We start from the raw sequence: 19304 nt of genomic DNA on the forward strand, positions 1-19304 counted from the left end.
GGACAACATTGCGGCGCCCATCTCATGATCAAGATTATTTATAAAGGTTTTTAAACAACCAAACACACTCACTCACACGTATTTGAGAATCGGAATATCAGATAGGCTGATTGATGACATGGTAAGCAAGTTTGTGAATATTTTGAATAAAGGTAAAGCGAAATAAAAGCGACACATCTGTCATACAGTATTATTGTGGCTGCAGTGTATCGCGTCGCCATGGAAACATTAAAGGGAACGTTCGCCTTGAAAAAACTCACTCTGGGGGGTGGGGGGGTCAGTTAGAATATTTTAAACTTACGCGTGAAAGGGTTAAAGAAAAGATCAAAAATAAATATATGTGTGTGCTGTAAAGTGGTTAGAAAAAAAAAAATCGGAATCGGCAGGTCAAACTCAATGAAAAACCGGAATCGGCCTAGAAAATTGTAATCGGTGCATCTCTATGTCTACAAAATTATTTTAGATTTAGTATACAGTAAGTCTAGCTAGCTTCAGCTTGTCTAGCTAGCTTGCAAATTCTGAGGATACCTACAAGAGTCACCACTTCCTCTGGTGATACACTGCACATCAGCGTGCAAAGTATTACTTTGTATTATGGAGTCTGGAGATCTGGAGTCTGGAGATCCTTATTTCTTGTTGAAGGGGAACTCTGTTCTTGGGACACGTTCCTTTCTACTGTTTCAACTGAATTTTATTAATATTGATAGTGTTTGGATGCTTTCAATGGTTTGTTCGAATTCTGCATTAGCAAAACACAAAAAAACAAATAAATGATAAAATTATATATCTTTACCCGGACAAGTGACTTTTGTGCATGGACAAGTAAAACATAAATTTACTTGTCCGAAGGACAAGTGCCTCAAAAAGTTAATGTCAAGCCCTGGACATCTTTACAAAGACGCTCGGCTCTTTTAGCAGAGAGTGTGAGTCGCAGCGGTGAACACACACTAGCAGAGAAAAGAATATACACGCCGGATAGCATAGCAGGAACGGCGACTGAAGGCGGCGAGTTGTCGGCCAGCGGCTTCAGATGCAAAGGCTCGTCCCACAGAAGGCTTTCTCAGACAGCGCGGCTTCTTCCTCTCAGGATTCAGCGATGCGTGAGCTCCACTGAAGAGATGAAAAATCAGATTCTACCAGCCTGTTGAGCTGTATTTATAGGCCCAAGCCACGGCCGTTTCGGCGGGACGTGACGCAGTGGGCGCGAAGTGTCCCCATTGGTTCTGACGTCACGAAGGGCCTCTCTCAATAGGCTGCTGCAGTTGCCGCAGGGCAGCCAATAGGCGCGCGAGCCGTCTTGCCTATGTCTGCATGCTGCCGCAACGCGTTTTACATTATTTCAAAATTACTTCAGTATCTCGAGGAAAAGAGATTTCCCCTAGCGTAAGATATTACGCAGTACGAGAGACCTCTCGTGAGAGAACTATTGCTCTAAAACTACCATAAACAAAAAATGTTCATTGTTTACACACCCTTAAACCTGTGTGACTTAATTTCTTACATTGAACATAACAGTTTTTAACAATGTCATTGAAACTTAAAGAACTTTAAAGGACATAAAACCACCATAAAAGTAGTAGTACAGTAGCACATAAGTCTGATGTAGAGATTATTAGTGAATAGAGAATTGGAAAGAAAGTCATACAGGGTTGGGATGACATGAGGGTGAGTAAATTATGACAATTTTCATTTTTGAACTCATCCTTTAAAAATAAATCAATACATTTTACATTTCTATCCCATTTAGATATTAGAAAGCGGTGTATAAATTATTACTCTAATCCAAATGGGAAGGCCATCAGCCATCAATAAACTAATATTACTATCCAGTTGAACTGATTTTAAAGACACAAATGTTTTAGAAAGGTCCACAATAAATACATTAGTGTATTCAGCAATTTGAGAACATAGGACAGGAACAGAGATAACAGAGAGAGAGAGACGGTGAGGATGTGTTCACAAAGCAAAACAGTCAGGTGATTCTACTTCTTCATTGGGTTTTATCAACAAACAGCAAAAAGGAGGAAGTTCAGCAGATGGTGGCCTAATTAAACCACAGTAGTAACAATGAGTACAGTCCAGGTATGGCACAACTGTTCCTCGACACAATGGCATTTCTGTTGTGATCACATTCTCCACAATCACATATTCCCTCTGAAACCTTTCAGTTCCTTGGTATACAAAAAAGCTGCTTTCGATATAGTGACATCACTGAACATTCTATTTAAAATACATAAATTACCTGTAAATAAGATGCTAAATGGTTTTGAATGGGATATTTGATATGGGATATGGGATACCCTGATGAAGCTGTGAAGGTTTATAAGGTCACACACTAAGCTGACGAAAAAATATATATGTAAAGGAAAGAGGATCCCATGTCTTTACATTGGTCCTGCCTGAATGTAGTATTTGGAAGAATCAAGCATGTTTGTGTGTCTGGTCATACTTGTGGAAGTCTTCAATGCAGTGGATGTGGTTGGCAGCATCCACGGTAAAGGGAACGCCGTCCAGACTCCGATGGCAGACCACACAGGTGAAGCACTGGGGATGATAGGCCTTCCCAGTCGCCCGTAGGATACGCTCCATTATGGGCTTACAACATATGTTGCAGGTCTCCAGGGTGTTCTAAAATCAAACACAATAAAGATCTTACATAACGTACAAGCTCAGCCAAAGGAAAATGTGGAAAAAAACTGAGATAGATTCATGTCAGCATATAATTCAAGCTCTGATATTGAGAGACGTGGCTTGGCAGTCGTAATAACCTTTAACAAATGTGAAGATATGCTGATTTACAGTGATACGAAATAGATAGATAAAAAAAACACGGGGGAAAAAAGCTACTTTCCATTCTTTTTCATTGAAGAACCATCTCTCAAACTTAAGCACACTCACTCATCCCTTGCTCTTAGAGGGATAGTTCACCCAGAAATGACAGTTCTGTCATAATTTACTCACTCTCATGTCATTCCAAACCCATTTGACTTTTATTTTCTTTCACTGAAAACAAATGAGATATTTGGCAAAGTGTCCAAGCTGCTTTTTTCCAGGACATTGGAGCAGCCTTGGGTTCATCTTTAAAACACAAATGAAGATATTTTTGATGAAACATGATTTCTGTCCCTGAAAATGTTAAAGAAAATCATACAGGTTTGGAACAACATGATGGTGAGTAAATGACTAAATTAAAATTTTTTTAGTGAACTATCCCTTTAAGAAGCCTGTGTGCGTAGCACTTCATCTTTTATATACATATAGAACTTCAGAATTTTCACTTTTGGGTGAACTATCCCTTTAACTTTCACTTTATCTGAAAGAGCAGCTTAGGCATTCTGATAGATGACTACTTTTGAGTTCCTCACAAGAAACAAAGTCAAACAGTTTTAGAATGGCACAACATTTTGGGTGAACATAACCTTTAAATCCATAATCTATCAACATTTAATGGATTTCTGTAGGATAATGTGAGCGTCCAAATGGTTGTCACAAGTGTGTCTCTGTCCTCAATACCTGAGGGAAAATGGGGGAGGTTCTGATATAAAGTATATATAGCGAGCAATGAAATGAGAGTAAGATCTGATTAGCTACTCTCTGATTCACAAACAAAGTCATTTTTCACTCTTGCTTTCGTTCTGCGAGAGGCGCAGCAGTAAATACGTCCACTTTCTGATGACTGTAGGCTTTTCCTCAGCCACGGATGCCGGGCCGCGGGCCAGCTGATGACTTTTCGCTCACATTCCTCTTCTTAATGTCCACCCCGAGCCCTGGATTTGTTATTTCGATATTTCATATAAAAGAATCTTCTATCCCCCTCCCTCCCCTCTAGCTAAGCAATTACAGCAAAGGATGGTGAAATCATCTGTGTGTGATCAATTATAGGATGACTTAGGATCTCTTTGAAAGCATGTGTGAGACCGTATTCGCATGAGAGGCTATGATGCACAAATATTTCCTGGATTTCTCCATTTGGGATTTGGTGGCCCAGACACATCTCAGTATGTGTGAGTACTCCAGGCTACAGCTGTCCTTTTTGGCTGCCTGTCTCTTTGGCACAGCCACTCAGTACTGTTTTCAAACACAGACTTCCATGCCTATGTGCATTTGTGGCAACACTGTAAGCCATCACGTTTTCCGAGCCAATGAGCCCTGGTGATAGGGCCGACAGTCCTGTGGGTACGATCTTGGATAGCTGCTCACACTAAGGGAGTGCGATATTTACTAAAAAATGATATCTCTATTTTCTGGGATTTTGTTGATAAACAAAAAATTTTTGGTTTAGGCCTAATGTGGACAGCTGACTACCAAAGATTGTTATTTTCTTCACATTCTTTGCGGTTCGTTCTTAGTTCACAGCTGTGACAGAAATGAACATTTCAGATAAGGGGCAAATTTTGCCCTCTTAAATTGATTTACAGGAACATTTGTACCTATATAAGGGCATTTTTTCTAAACTTAATAAATGTATGCATTTTTTTATGTAATTTTTTTTATCTTACATTTAATCAATTAATTATCAGTTAGAATGATATGGCACTATATGAATGTTACCAATCAAACTACAAAGGGAACAAACTAAGGCAACATTTTAAGAAATTGATGCAGTGAGATCCAGGCAGACAACCAATGATTTATGTCAGAGATTAAATATTGAATAAGGAATAACACATTTTATTAAATTAAATTTTTAAAATTATAAAGGCAACAAATTAATCAATTAGATATAACATTTTTAAAAGCAAATAAGTTTCAAGATAAGATAAATCTTAGTCAATAGATAATATAAAATACAAAGTAGTGTATCTAACAGATTAAGTTTTTGAAGATCAGACTGTAGAGAAAGAAAGGCCCAAAAGAAGAGAGACAAGAAAGATGCCCAGAGTCTTATGAAACTTAACATTTTATATGCTGTGCTTAACAGGAAGGGACTAGGGAAAGCACCCATTAAGATTTTTGGTACTTCTTTTGCAGCCATTTAAGGATGGGGTGGGCTAAATACCGGTTGGACTATCGTCTCTATCGCGGTTACACTCACGTGACGTTGCTGTGTTACGCAGTCATGAATACATACCTATGAGTCACAGTAATTTATGTCTTAATTGAAAACACAGTTACAGCTAGTAATAATGCTAGTTTTAATCAAATTATAAGCTAACGTGAAGGCAATCCCAGTTTTATCCAAGATGGCTGATGTGAGAAAAAATATTTGATTCAAATATTTGATTAAATACTAAACCATATTGATACAAATATCTGATATTTGTCTAGGCTAGGCTTTTTTGTGTGGTTATGTTAGTACTGCACTGTTAGCTTTGCAACATGCTAATATCAAACTATTTAAATCAACTGCGAGTCTCCCGTGTGCTTTGTGTGAGAAATGGCGGTTATGTGACACATGGTGTTCCTGCCAATGTACTTTGCAGTTCCAAATCTGTCACTTATGACATTAGGAAGCTGCCTTAGAAGGCAACTCATTTGGATTTGGAACAGATCTGCAGTATATAGAGTTTTCAGCTACATGGACAGAATTTACTGGAAAGAGTCCCATGTACTGTATCAACGCAGCCAAATCCTGTTTGCACTGCCTGTGCACTGGGATCATTTCCCATGCTCTCGATTCATCAGCAAGCTGAGGTGGAGGTCAAAGGACTTGACCCTGATCTCCTATATTACGCTTATCATTCTTAGATCAACTCGGCTTTAGATCACAGTGTCAGAGAAGACTGAATGCTGGGGGATCGTCAAGGCTCAAAAAAGGCCCTAGGTACACCAGGGTCTAATTTGTCTCATTTCTCATTTTGAGTATGACAGAAATTAACATTATTTCCCAGAGCAACACTTGTGTACAAACAATGTCCGTGCCACAATCCTCAGCAAATCCTGGAAACGGATAAAGCCTTTAATAAGCTTGCTGCTGAGAACCCTTGAGGCTTGTCTCATAACTCTGAGGCGAGGAAGAGGGGGAGGGGAAAATATAGAAATACAGGCAGTCAGTATATATAGCCTTCAGGATCACAGCCAAATGTTTAACCTGAGTTTAGACTTGAACCAGCATCTGGATCCCTGCTGCTTACAGTTTTCTGAAGAAACATTCAAAAACAGCCCGTTTTCATACAATATGTTGTGCCAGAGTCATCCTAGGAACTCTGGTGGTGATGTCTGGGTCAGTCAGACCTCTCTTCCCCAGCACAGCTTTTCAGTTTTCTGCAGCGTTTATGTTGACGTCAAAGCAGTTTTGATTTACATGCTGTGGATTTACTGTCCGGTAATAACTTTCAAAGATGGTTTAGGAAAATCTGCGCAGTTCACTGGTGGAAGAATAATGGCTCGGAGAGCCACAAGAGGGCACTAGACGTCTACTCATGCTTTCAGTTTACTCTTCTCCTGCTAGAATGTGATATATTCACATATATTCCTCTTTTTCCAGCTTCATACATTTCTCTAAGTGTTTGCCCAGAAGGCTAAACAAACGTCTAGGCAGATGAGGTAAAATGAATTTAGGTCAGACAGCCTCTTTTTGAACGAAAGGGTGAGTGGAGAGCACTGAAGTCAATTGTAGCCTCTTCTTTCCCTTGTTGCTTTTTCAATTTCCTGACAAAGTGCTCCGACACTCTCTCTTTCTTCCAGGCACTCTTCTTTTTGTGGGTGCAAACACAACACACACAATTCTGTAGCAGGACAACTTTTCATAGTGCTGGACAACAGTGTGGAGTGTAGAGTTTATGTCTGTACATCACTGGACCTTCAGTCCATAAGAATGACTAAAAAGTGACACAATCAGCCTTCACAAATGTTGATACTCATTTACAGACTGGTCTAAATAAATCAGAAACCAAACTGTCTGGATTGAATGAAAGAAGGGGAAATATAAGGAACTAAAACTGATATTTATGAAGGTAAATCACATGAGGTCTGTGTATACTGTAACTATCAACTGCCAATTCACAGCGCTCAATGTGAATTTAAGCAAAACACTCTGAAGTTACTGGATGTCGTCTTTGATAGGAGGCTTTATTAATTTTACATGATTCTCAGTTAGCTTGGTGACATGGATTTGTTTTGCACAGAATATTAAAACACCTGTATACCCTTCAATGTCACCCTGCCAACTGCATTTACCTTATAAACATCATCTAAATAGCTTCTAAAATCGAAATAGTTTTAAAACCAAAAAGGGCTTTTAAACTTAATTCTTGAGCAATGCCCCGAGTCATCATAAATATATAAGTATTTCACATAAAAGTTTTTTAATGTCTGTCAGCACCACAATTACATATTTATGTACATATGACAACTTCACATTAGAGCACCTCTCTACAATCTGATGATATACAGACCAATCTAAATCACTCAAGATTATCAGAAAAAAAAGAAAACCAAGACATTTCTGACTTTAGCTGAGAGGTCAAAGGTCAGTTGGATGCTCTGAATCGATGAATCTTTGACTAAAGAACTCACATTTCTTCAGCTGAACAGCCTGTGTGTGTAAATAAAATTACCTAATTCTAGCATTAACTGGTCTTGATAAATGGTAATGGGTCGACAGAAGGTCCTTAACATTGAGCGGACTGAAAACCAGACTAGAACCAAACTGCTGCTTTGGATCCCTGGGACTGCGAGGCGCTCAGGGAAACTATCTTTTGAGCTACTTAAATAAAGAGAGTTAAAGGAAAGAGAGCTACAGGGGATTGGATATGAATGCAGAGGCACTGAGCCAAGAACTCTTAACGTCTTTTCCCAAGACATCACCCCGCCATTACATTTCAGAGACATTATTGTACTGCCTTCACTATGGCAGTTACCTCAGAAGGTTTCACTGCAACTGTAGAATATCTCAACATTTCTTAAAGATCATTTTGTGTGGAATTCATTTAAAAATCAATCTTATTTGAAAACTATACTTGCAAATCCATTTATCAGAGTAACTATAAGTAAAAGATTCTGATGCAGAGTCAATATCCTTGAAGCACGTTTAATAATTTTACTGCACAGTCTAAAACACACTTGACAAGTTCTTAGAAATATGCTTGTACTCATGTTGGTTTCATATGAATTTTTGAACAAGTTAATAGTTCTGAAAAGAAAAAGAAAAGAAAAGAGTATTGTGACATTGACCATGAACTCCCCTGCTTTGTCTTCAGAAACTTTCCTCATGGTGTCCGCCTGACTTAACATCAGCTCCGAAGCAGAATTTGACCGCTCTGGACACATGGCTCAAGATCTATCTTACAACAGAGCCAAAATGCAGCAGGCAGCACTTGAAGTATCACACCATCAGGTTGAGGTTACATATTTTCCTCCCTTAAAAGAAGTGATCCAAGTTTGACTGAAAGAAAGAAGCTACCAAACAGGCTTCAAACGATCATATTTTCTGCCTGGTTACACCCTATATTACAAGAGAACCATGCACGTAATGAAAATCAAGTGCTGTAACCAGCTCAAAAGATACACACAACACACACACAAACAGGGACAACAGCACGAAGAGGGAAGTCGCAAGGCAATTCATGCAAGTGCTATCTAATTGGGTCTCTCCTTTCAGGAATGCCAGCCAGTTAATCATGTCTGAATACACAGAACTCAATTAGTAGCTTGCTAATGCTAATGCAGACAGATATGAATATTTCAGAATGCAGAAAGCCTCGAACGCATGCTTTGCTGCTGTACTTCCAACATCAAGGAAAACAAGCAGGGTGGATTCACCTGTCTTCATCACCCTCTGTACTTCAGCGTGATAGCAGAGCGTGGGCAATGCTAACTCTTTCAAGATGTACGGCAGCCATGCCAGTGTGAGGGCTGTTCCAGAAAGGTGTTGGTGTGAGTTGCTGCCTGTTCCCTACACTTTACATCTATCAGCTTGGGCTGAAGGCAAGGTAGGAAGCAATGTCACTTGCAATCACACAAGGGAGTCAGGGTATAAAAGAAAGCTCAGACATTAATTCTGTTTTTGATCTTTAGTGCTCTTGTGATTCTGCTAAAAATTGACGAGGCTGAAGCTTGTGGTCAATAAACCATGTTTATACTTCATTGTAAGCACGTGTAATTGTTGCTTTGTTTTCAAACTCTAGTGTGTCATCACCTTCCTCCAAAGCAATGACAGACATGGCTGTTGGCGCAGCCGAGTGGGTGAAAATTTGCACTGTGGCACAGTCTGGCCAACGGGATGTGAGTATCATGCAACAGAGGACATCCGTTACCAGAAGCTTCCGCTGCACATGGAAAAATGAACCCTTATTGGGCCACCCTGGGAAAATGTCTCGGCACAGCCTGGAACTTGGACATTGTGGTTCAATAATACAGCATGTACTCCATTACATTAGCATACAGGTCTCTTTGTTGGAAAATTGCAGGTTCTTATACTTTGGACCACTAAACTTATGCTAGGACCACTGTGTGTGTGTGTGTGTGTGTGTGTGTGTGTGTGTGTGTGTGTGTGTGTGTCTAAAGGTAAATTAGTCTGAACTTTTTTATTTTATTTCAATGAAATGAATTTACTATATTTTAGTTTTTTATTTAACATTTTGTATTTTTAGGGTATTTTATGGTATTAAAATATATCTACGCTGTATTTTTAATCCATTTATTCACTTTTTGAGCTTAGACCTGAAAATTTAATTTCCAACTCGTAAAGCTTGAATGCTTTAGAGCACAGACTTAAGTTTGATCTCTTTTCAAAGAAGACACTTGCTGAAGTGAAAAACGTTTTAAAAAGTGAACGTTTTACATTTATTGTTATGAAAAATGTTTTTTTTTTTTTTTTTTATATATTTTCAAAATCACGTTTTACTCTAAAACTGCAAGAAAATCTAAGTCACAAAACAAAATAAGTTGTGTTCCAAATTTGAGCTTGATATCTAAAAAAATTTGCTTTCAGTAAGATTTTGTTTGGGCGCAGTACCAAAAGTATCCACTAGATAGATTTCCATGTGGTCATTGTTGGCCACGAGGAGTACAAGTGTGATTATTTTTTCAGGACCATTTAACCTTTTCGAATCATGTCCATGTCCATTTTTTTGTGTGTTCACGTAGCAAGTGCCAAAACCTTTACCAAGTTTCGTACCATTCCGATGGAGAAAACAAAAAACAAACAAATGTAAAATAAAAATAAAAACGAAGAGGGTTAAACAATATTTATAAATGAATACTTCATAATATTTGTAATATACATTTTAAAAATATATATGAATGCAAATAGTACTTCTTTTTAAAAGATTTTCCTGTCTTGTGGGCACTCATATTTGTCACTGACCCAAATAATAAAATCAAACTCTCTAGAATGCGCAATCTCATAATGGTGATTGCATTTCTCCCCATATTTTCTGAGAGAGTGTGCAGTAAATCAGGCAGTAATGAAGCAGGCCATAGGGACCTGGCCATTTATCTAAACCAGCCTACATCCAACAAGTTGTATGGATCTGAATAATCATGCAGTAAAAGTCCAAGAGGAAAGATGGGGAAGGGGGAACACGTTAAACACGACCGGTTACCAGAAATTATGATCTCCAATTAATTAAGTGCTCCAGGCAATTAAGTGTTCTGACAGTAGTAACACGAGCAGCCTGGCAGGAAGAGAGCAGTTTCGACAGGGAAGAGATCTGCAGGGTGCCACAAACAGCACCTTGCTAACATAATTAACCTCAATGCCATTCAGCCCCGCAGTTCACTTGCTTAAAAAAAATAAAAAATAAAACCCGGGCTATCTGGCAAATGAAAGCAGTCTCAGTCATTAGTCTTGTTGAGCTGATCAGCAGTGTGCAACTTACATGGAACATAATGGCATTTACCTCTTGTTGCTCAGCAGGGAGGCCATTTCCTCCACTGATCCTGGATTAAGAACTAATTTATTGGCTGTGAAAATATTGTTGTGTATTTAACATCATGGTTAAGGATTAGTTGAGTGAATAAGGTCAAGAGTGATCTTCTTAAACCTTAATTTGGCAAATCTGATCAAATCTCAAATTAAGCCAAAATGCCATACTTTATAACTTTTCACAGTGCATGGTTCATTTTCAATTGAAGGTAGTCACAGCTCCAAAAGTTCAGTTGTAAACATAAAAATGTAATTAATTGTAATAATATTTAAAATATTACTCACATTGATGCCTTGGAGACTTTTAACGTTGTTTTTTTTTTGTTTTTTAGTTAGATTTTTGCTCTGTATTGTTACAGTGTCTGTATGTACAGTAAATTAACAATGTTTACTCTTTCTCCGTGTTACCTGGAACAAGAAATTCCCATTTATTTGTCAGTAAAAGCATTTTGCGTCATCCAGTGGACTTTTGACATCTCCAGGACTTTTGACATTTTTCATTTTTTGCCCCTCAGCTTGGCCTAAAACATTGAGTTTATAGTCATCCAGTTTGAAATTGAGACTAAAAACACAGACATTTTCCGTAGCAGTGTTCTCTCCATGTTTAGGATACTTTGCAGCCATTTTCCACTGCCTACAATGCTCTAGATCCTTCACTGGAAACTAAAAATAACTACTTTCCGTTAAACATTTACTCTTTGAATTCTTGCATCCTGGAACAATAAAAGTTGACACCTTTGTGAATATAAGTTAGTTTGCTAAAAAGTATTTCCTACTCACCCAATGCGGTATTTGAATCTGGTCAAGCCTATCCAATAGGAGAAGACTGGGAGTGGCCTTGGACGGCAACATGCCCAATGCATTATGGGTGTTAAAGTTTTCCTACCTTTTTGACAACGGCCCTTTTTCTCTAGTCAGGTATCACCGATTTCATTAAAACATATTTCTCCCCTCATATTAGACTGAGACTTACTCTATACTTAACCTCTCATGGCAGTTCACTTTCAATTGTAGGTAGTCACTCACTGCTCCATAAATTCAGTTGTAGCCTGACTACCCCATTGGTGCTTGAAACAGTGGATCAGTCCAAAACAGAAGCTGGCCGGCCAAAATAAGGAATTGGGCTGAACCGAAAAAAAAAATGGATATCAGTTTGTGACATAGACACTGGCCCATGGGGGACTTGGCCAAAGAGTTGAGCAAAAGATTTGAGCCAGAAAGAATTTCTGTGTGTTTCTAAATATTTATGTAGAGGAGTAAACACATGTCAAAGCTGATCTTGCACTGAGGGAAAGAGCCACAAGCTGCACTTCCCCCACTAGAGCTTTCTGTACAAAGCTCTTAATTTATGACAATGTGCATCATCCTACAAACTCACTCAGAGAGAGGACACATACATTTAGCCTCAGCTGTTCATAAACCATGGGAAGGTATGACCTGTGTCACCATTGCAAAAGTTCTAAAAGAGGAATTTAGAGAATGGATTCTGCCCACTGATAGAGGACGCTAGCTAGGCCTTGCTTTAGCACCCGAATCACTAAAGGAATTATGCAAATTGGTTATCCGTGGGCCCGTTCTGTTTTAGAATATGCAGCAGCAGACTTTCGCAATGTGGCATGTTTTACATCACTGCAATCCAAGGCACCTGAAACGACTCACAAAATGTACCCAACAAATGTGCACTTATCTGTATCCACTGATGAATAACTGCTGCCTAGCTAAACAGAAAATGTGGGTCAATGATATAAGACCCGCTGGTTCAAGTTTCCATGTAGTGTGTTTCCCCCCCCAAAAAATGATATTCAGAATTTTCAAATAAATACTATATTCTTTTGAACTTTCAATTCATCAAATAATGCTGGAACAATTGATTATCACAGTTCCAACAAAAATATTAAGCAGCACAACTGTTTTCAAAATTTATACTAATAAGAAATTTTTTAAGCTCCAAATCAGCATATTAGAATTATTTCTGAAGGATCATGTGACACTGAAGACTGGAGTAATGGCTGCTGAAAAATCAGCTTTGCCGTCACAGTTATTTTAAATTGTAATATTACAAACATTTAATATATTACACTTTTGACTGTTTTTCATCAAATAAATGCAGCCTTGAGGCTTCTTTCAAAAACATTTAAAAATCTTATTACATTATTAGTGTTTATAATTAGTGTATATTTCACATACGCTTTTACATCGTTATTGAAAATGATTAAGATGTGTACACTGGCATGCCTTCAAGGTGTAAGGAAATGCTATATTTTTACTTGATATTTACAAAAGTTGGCGCTTTTATTGGCATTAAACTGAAACTTCAAAACCATATGAAACCACCACAAAGAACTTTAAAGTAAATGAAATTCTTAAATCATTAACCCATGTACACTAACATCTCTTTTGAATTGAACTCTATTTACCTCCTACATTCTGCTGGTGCTGCACAAGTTAACTAGCTTTACACTGAGAGAGGTCTATTTTATGTCTATTTGCATACAAACACAACACTCAGCCCACACCAAGAAACCAACTCTCCCATTCGTCAGAGAAACACTTCTGTTCTCTCCAAAGTAGTGCCTTTTTCCTTCTGGTGTTTTACGCCATAGCAGTTTTCAGGAACATTTGTCTCTAACACTACTAATCACACAGCTCCACAGAGAAGCCTCAAGCGCTGAACTTTCTACTCAAAATCCCTGTCAAAACCCCACAGACCAAGTTAACAAAGGACTAGGAAAATGATTCGGTGGCTCTGCATTTCATTGCAGAACAATTGTGAAAGTGTCTTTAAACTTTAAATGAATTGACTAAAAACATTACTGTAAATACAGGGCGAACATTAGTGATCTAACTGTGAATAATGTGCTTTTGACTGTGCAGAAAATCAGTTCTGTGCAAGATAACACTGAGTGATTGTAGATGAGTATGTGTAAGAGACTCAGTGAGCTTGTGCAGCCTTGATTACATTAGGTGTTTGAAAACGAAAAAGGTCCGAGAGCGGGTACCAGATGTATGCCACAGCTGCTGCTTTACAACACATCAGGGTAAGAAGTGAAAACAACAGACAAGCCACTGATGTTACATTAACAGGATTAGAGACCACTTCATGCAAAAAGGGGATTAATTGAGCTGTGAATAAATGTATCTGTATTGCACCACATTCAAACCAGCAATGATAAGTCAGTGATGGCTGTAGTCAGGGAAAGCCAGAGCACAAAGGCTGATTATTGCCACTGTGCTTTGTGGGTCAGTTGTGATGCTGAGAGCACATGAGTGATAAGACGACAGGAGAGCAGGAAGCAGATGACAGATAACAGAGAATCTCCAGCAGGCAGCCTTCCTGTCTATTACTGAAAGGAATGAATGATATCTAGTTGCACTGTTCAAAAGTTCTGTGTTGTCTATTGCCTAGAGGTGGAAACATGCTAACGCTATCAGTGCTGTTCCAAAGAATATGCAAAACTAGAGATTTGAACAAATGGCTTCGTATTTCCTGTTTGATGCTATAGAGAAAGATTACTGGATGTCACTGTGTGATAGCCTTTATTCCCAAACTAAACAAAACTGAAAAATACTGTTCACCACTTAAGCTTGAAATTTACATATTTGCTTCCTACATGCAAATAGTTATACTACCATCACTAATGCTTGATTAATAACTGTACAAATTGTAGCTGCCCAAAGACAGATACCAAAAGTCAACCATAAGGGGACATAATAAATGCACATATTTATAATTTTAGAATTATAAATGAAATGCAATAGATTTCATACAGAATAAGTGGTGACATTTGCTCCTCGTAAATTAAGGATTGAAATGAGTTTGCTGAATGCTGTTAAGATATCTTTTGATGTCAAGATGACTTTTGAAGTCAAGATGAATCTAAATTTTAATGGCTACGATGAAGAGCTGAAATCCTGTAATGAAGCAATGAGCATTATGATCAATTATAATTTTAACTCGGGATCCAACACGTTCAAATGAAAATTGTATTTAAAACACTTTAAACACACACTGACATTCATACATCAAAGGTATTTATAGAAGAAAATGCAGATGTTTAGCAAGACATGACTAGTTTCAAAAAAAGGATGAAAAGAAGATTTCAATAAATTTAGGCTCTTTTCTTTGGAAGAAAGTAAATGACATTAGATACATAACAGGTGTTTTCCCCCCATCCGGCTCCCTAGTGGCAAACAGAGCAGTAAATGAGATGTTTATATAAGAACAATGAAAATATGAATGCTGTGATCCTGTCTCTGCAGATAAATAAACTGATAAATAATGTACAATGTGCATTCTTCCTATCTTAAAAGATTCCTAGACTGACTCGCTGGCCTCATTTGAAGTTTTCCCCCAGCTCACTGGGGGACTGCCATGTCTCTATAGAGACCAAAGTCTCATGCTCATTCTCTAATCGCACAGAGGCGTATGACCCTGAGGATGAGGAGAAAAGAAGAAGAAATTACTTTCATTAAGAAATTCAGATTTCTTCCATCCTTTTGATCTTGTGCCAGAAGAACATTTATGCTGATGAAATGCATAAATAAAGTTCTTAAATTATCCCGGCTCTCTTTAGCGCATGGATCCAAGTTGGAAAACTTCCAGAGGAAGCAAGTACAATCATTCTGAAAGCTGATCAGTGTAGTGGGGTGATTCAAGAGATGGCCTGAGTCACCGATACTTCAACTGATTCATCTGTTGAAGAAGTACACAGACAGACATAATAGTCTGATGCTGTTCTTTGGAACAAAGGTTAACTATTGCTTTGCTGCCCATTTCCTATCATTTTGAAGTTCAGCTGAACAGAGCGAGTGAATCAAATATATGAACGAACTCAGTGTCTCTCTCAGTACATTGCATTGTGGCTTGAAGTACAGGGAGAGAACACAGTCAGGCATCAGTCATCCAGTGACCTAAAAGAGACAGTTCACCCCAAAAAATGAAAATTTGATGGCCCTTATGGCATAATACAATTACATTTCTTTTTTCTGTGGGAGAAAAAAAGAGATTTTGAAAAATGTCAATTTAATAAAAGTTGCATTTGGACCTCAACATTCTTCAAAATATCTCCTTCTGTGTTCCACAGTGGGAAAAATCCATACAGATTTGAAAGAGGTTTGCATTTTTTGACAAACTGTCCCTTTAATATCTGGAACTAAAAAACAGCAGCTGCTATGGTGTTGAAATGTATTATTAAAGATGTATTATTTCCAATTTGCCTGTGCTCCCCTGAATATTCAGTGATGATGCTGTGAAACTGTGCCCTGTATTGAACTCCAAGCTGGCACTGTGCCCCAGTTGCAGTGGTAAGTGTAGATGATTTAGTAAGGGTTTACTGAAAAGCTGTCTGAGTGGTAAAGGTGGTTTTGGCTTTGGTGACAGTCCTGGAAATTTCTCTGATCCATTCTTGAGCAGTGGGCAACCAAGAAAGTCAGTAAAACCTCAGTGTTAGCACTAGTGGTTAAAATGTGGAGAATTTGGCATTTCCTACAGTATCAACTACCTATGATGCAACATAGGCTGTCATATAGTCCAAATAAATTTCACCAGTCAAAATATGAAAAAACATATCATCTGTTTTTTTCTTGAAATGCCTGACATAAAGCCAGTGTGAGATAAAACGTTACATGTTAGATTCATGGATTGGCATATTTGATATCTGTAAGGGATAACGTACAGTCAGACCGAAGCTTTGTGTTGGGGTCCCGATCAACCAGTAAGGGTTTATTTTGAGAGAATGATCAACTGCTGTATAGTAACCCATTGATTACATGGTCACTTCCAATTCAATTAATTCATGGACATGGAATATGAAATATTAGGTTAATAATAAAAATTGTGCGGTCAGTCATACCATGTTGCCCTGGTCAACAGTCATTATTAAGAAGTATTTGACAGCTGAATGCCGCAAATGGCCAATCTGAATCAAGTATTTCAGAGAGCCGTCTAATAAATCAATATACATGACACTTTGGCAACTGCATTTGTCGTGAAGTGTATTCAGTACTCATCAGTCATCAGAAAAATTGTCAAGCATCTGTTTAGACCAGAGATGCCTAAACCAGGGCCCGTGTGATGACCTTTAATTTGGCCCGCCATGCCATTGAAGCATATCTCCAATTTATTTTAACATTTTCTTTGTATTATTTTTTAATTGAAATGTAGTAAATATAACGCAAGTGTTTAAAACAGTCCATTTGAATAAAGTTGGATTTAGACCATTTAATTTGGTAAACAAATCTGACCAATATTACCAATATTCTGGCTTTTTTTTAATTTGCATTGTCTGTATAAACGAGAAGAACACTTAAGAAAGTGCTGGCTCAGTAATACAGTGGTTTCTTAAAAGGGAAATAGGGAAACACTGTGGCCATAACAGAATTGTAAATAGGCTACACGTGCCAGTGGAAATGGAAATAACACGAGAACAAACGGGAAACAATGATGAAATAAAAGGCAGTTTGAGGAATGGCCTGGTTTCTTTGTGAGTTGGACTAATACTTATTTTTAGTGCTTACCGACTCAGGGTTTCAAAATGTTATACTTACAGTAAAGATTGATCAAACAGAAATGGACTTTTCTGCACTTTTGCTTTTGTCAAGTTAGAAGTGGGTCAGTATATGGTCCATCATATCTACATATATAAACACCACAATCAAATAAAGAATCCTTTTATAACAATATATCATTTGTTTTACAGAGCCTGCTCTCTTACACATAAAGAGCCATGGTTGAGAAAGGTCAGACCAGGTTATTGGTGGCTGAGTGTGAACTAATTTGATTGACAGGTCTTCCAAATATGTGGCTGTCATAAAGGTGTGAAAGAGTTTGTGACATCACAGTCTTTAGCGCTTTGTGATGGTATTTATTTAAAATGTGTTTGTGGATCTTTCTGGACCCAACGAATGAGTCAAAATCTGGCTACAACTACACCATCTGTTTAAAATGCATCTTTCTCCATCGGTGGCCATTGTAAAATTAGCTGTGTACAAAATTAGAATGGGAATGCTAATGGCCAACTTAGCCCATCCATTACAGACCTCAACTCAGAACTGCTAACTAAATGAATTTAATAATACTCTATGTATTTTATGATCCCTTTTCGTTTCCCCACACATAGTTAAAAAATCTGCATTGCAAAACTTAAATTGAAAAAAGTGTTTTGTAATAATGACAAGCAAAATATGGTTCTCAAAACTTTCAATGTCTACCAGCACAGATGTTGCACAACTCTCAGATGTGGGAAAACATGCCCAGAAAGTTTGAGAGTTTTTTATGAGAAACTCCTAACCTCTAGTTCAATGAGAAATGCTAATTTTCATGCATTACTGTAACTGTCACTAATTTCTGTTTCTCTTACTGTTCGCCTGAAGAAACAAGAGAGTTTTCAACAGATATTTCAGAAAAAAAAAAAAAAAAGGGAAGGTGGACGGTGGAGGGAGAAAAAGGAGGCCCTGATTTGCTTTCCAATCTACAAAGGAAAGTAATCCTATCTGGCAGTTTAATGTGATTTTAATACTCGTGTTACATCTCAAGTGTGATTTGCCCGTGTAAATGCTTATCAGATGTATGAGATGAAGTTGAACGTGACGCTTGGTCCTTTGCATGCGAGGCGATTGTTTGTCTAATCTTTCTGCCTCTTATAGATTTGACTACCGAGCTAACAAGTGTGAAGCAGCTCATCAGGGAAGAATGAGCAGTGTGACAGGAATAGGTGAATGATTATGAAAAGAGCAACGGTTTGAGTAACATTTCTGAAAGAACCTAAATCCAGGTTTTACACAGAGCCAGATGCTCCTGGCAGATCTTAGACAAGTCCTCAGAACATGGAGCTAATGAGAGCTGAAGCTAGCTTCATATGAAGACAAGGAAGCTAGAGCTTCAAAGAGCATGCAAACTACTGCCGCTGAAGTATTTCCTCTTAGATATGTGGTAGAAATGTGCAGAGCGACGAGTAAATAGACAGTATGATCAACAGCTGAGGTTGCAATGTGTCAGTGTATTTATATATTTATTATTATTTACTATTTTACGTTCATGCACACAACCATTTTTAAACATTTGGGGTCAGTAAAATTCTTTTGCACTTTCTATTCATTAAAGTATCCTAAAAATATATATATAACTATCATTGTTTCCACAAAAATATTAAGCAGCACAATACTGTTTCAATACTGATAATAATAAGAAATGTTATTTAAACACCAAATCAGCATATTAGCATGATTATTGAAGGATAAAATGACACTGAAGTAATGGCAGGTGAATATATATAAAACATTTTAATAAAAAAATGTAAATATATAAAAATAGAAAACAGTTATTTTAAATTGTAATAATTTCTTAATATCTCTTTTTGATCAAATAGATGCAGCCTTGGTGAGCAGAAGATGTTATTATTATTTTTTTTTAATAAATCTTACCAACGCCAAACTTTTGAATGGTAGTGTATACATATACATACATACAGTATAATATTTATTTCAGAGCTGTGGC

General features: G+C 37.7%; 1 protein-coding gene across 5 annotated transcripts in view; it reads right to left on the reverse strand.

The window, feature by feature from the left end:
* Positions 1–19304, reverse strand: part of lpp (LIM domain containing preferred translocation partner in lipoma) — a 200350-nt gene that overhangs the window by 4856 nt on the left and 176190 nt on the right. For all 5 annotated transcript variants that reach the window (XM_081380119.1, XM_081380123.1, XM_081380120.1 and 2 more), the window contains one exon: positions 2450–2628. In XM_081380119.1, coding sequence (XP_081236245.1) covers positions 2450–2628 — 179 coding nt within the window. The remainder of the gene's footprint in view (positions 1–2449; positions 2629–19304) is intronic.

Source organism: Scardinius erythrophthalmus (genome assembly GCF_964197995.2).
Source record: "Scardinius erythrophthalmus genome assembly, chromosome: 12".
Classification (NCBI taxonomy): domain Eukaryota; kingdom Metazoa; phylum Chordata; class Actinopteri; order Cypriniformes; family Leuciscidae; genus Scardinius; species Scardinius erythrophthalmus.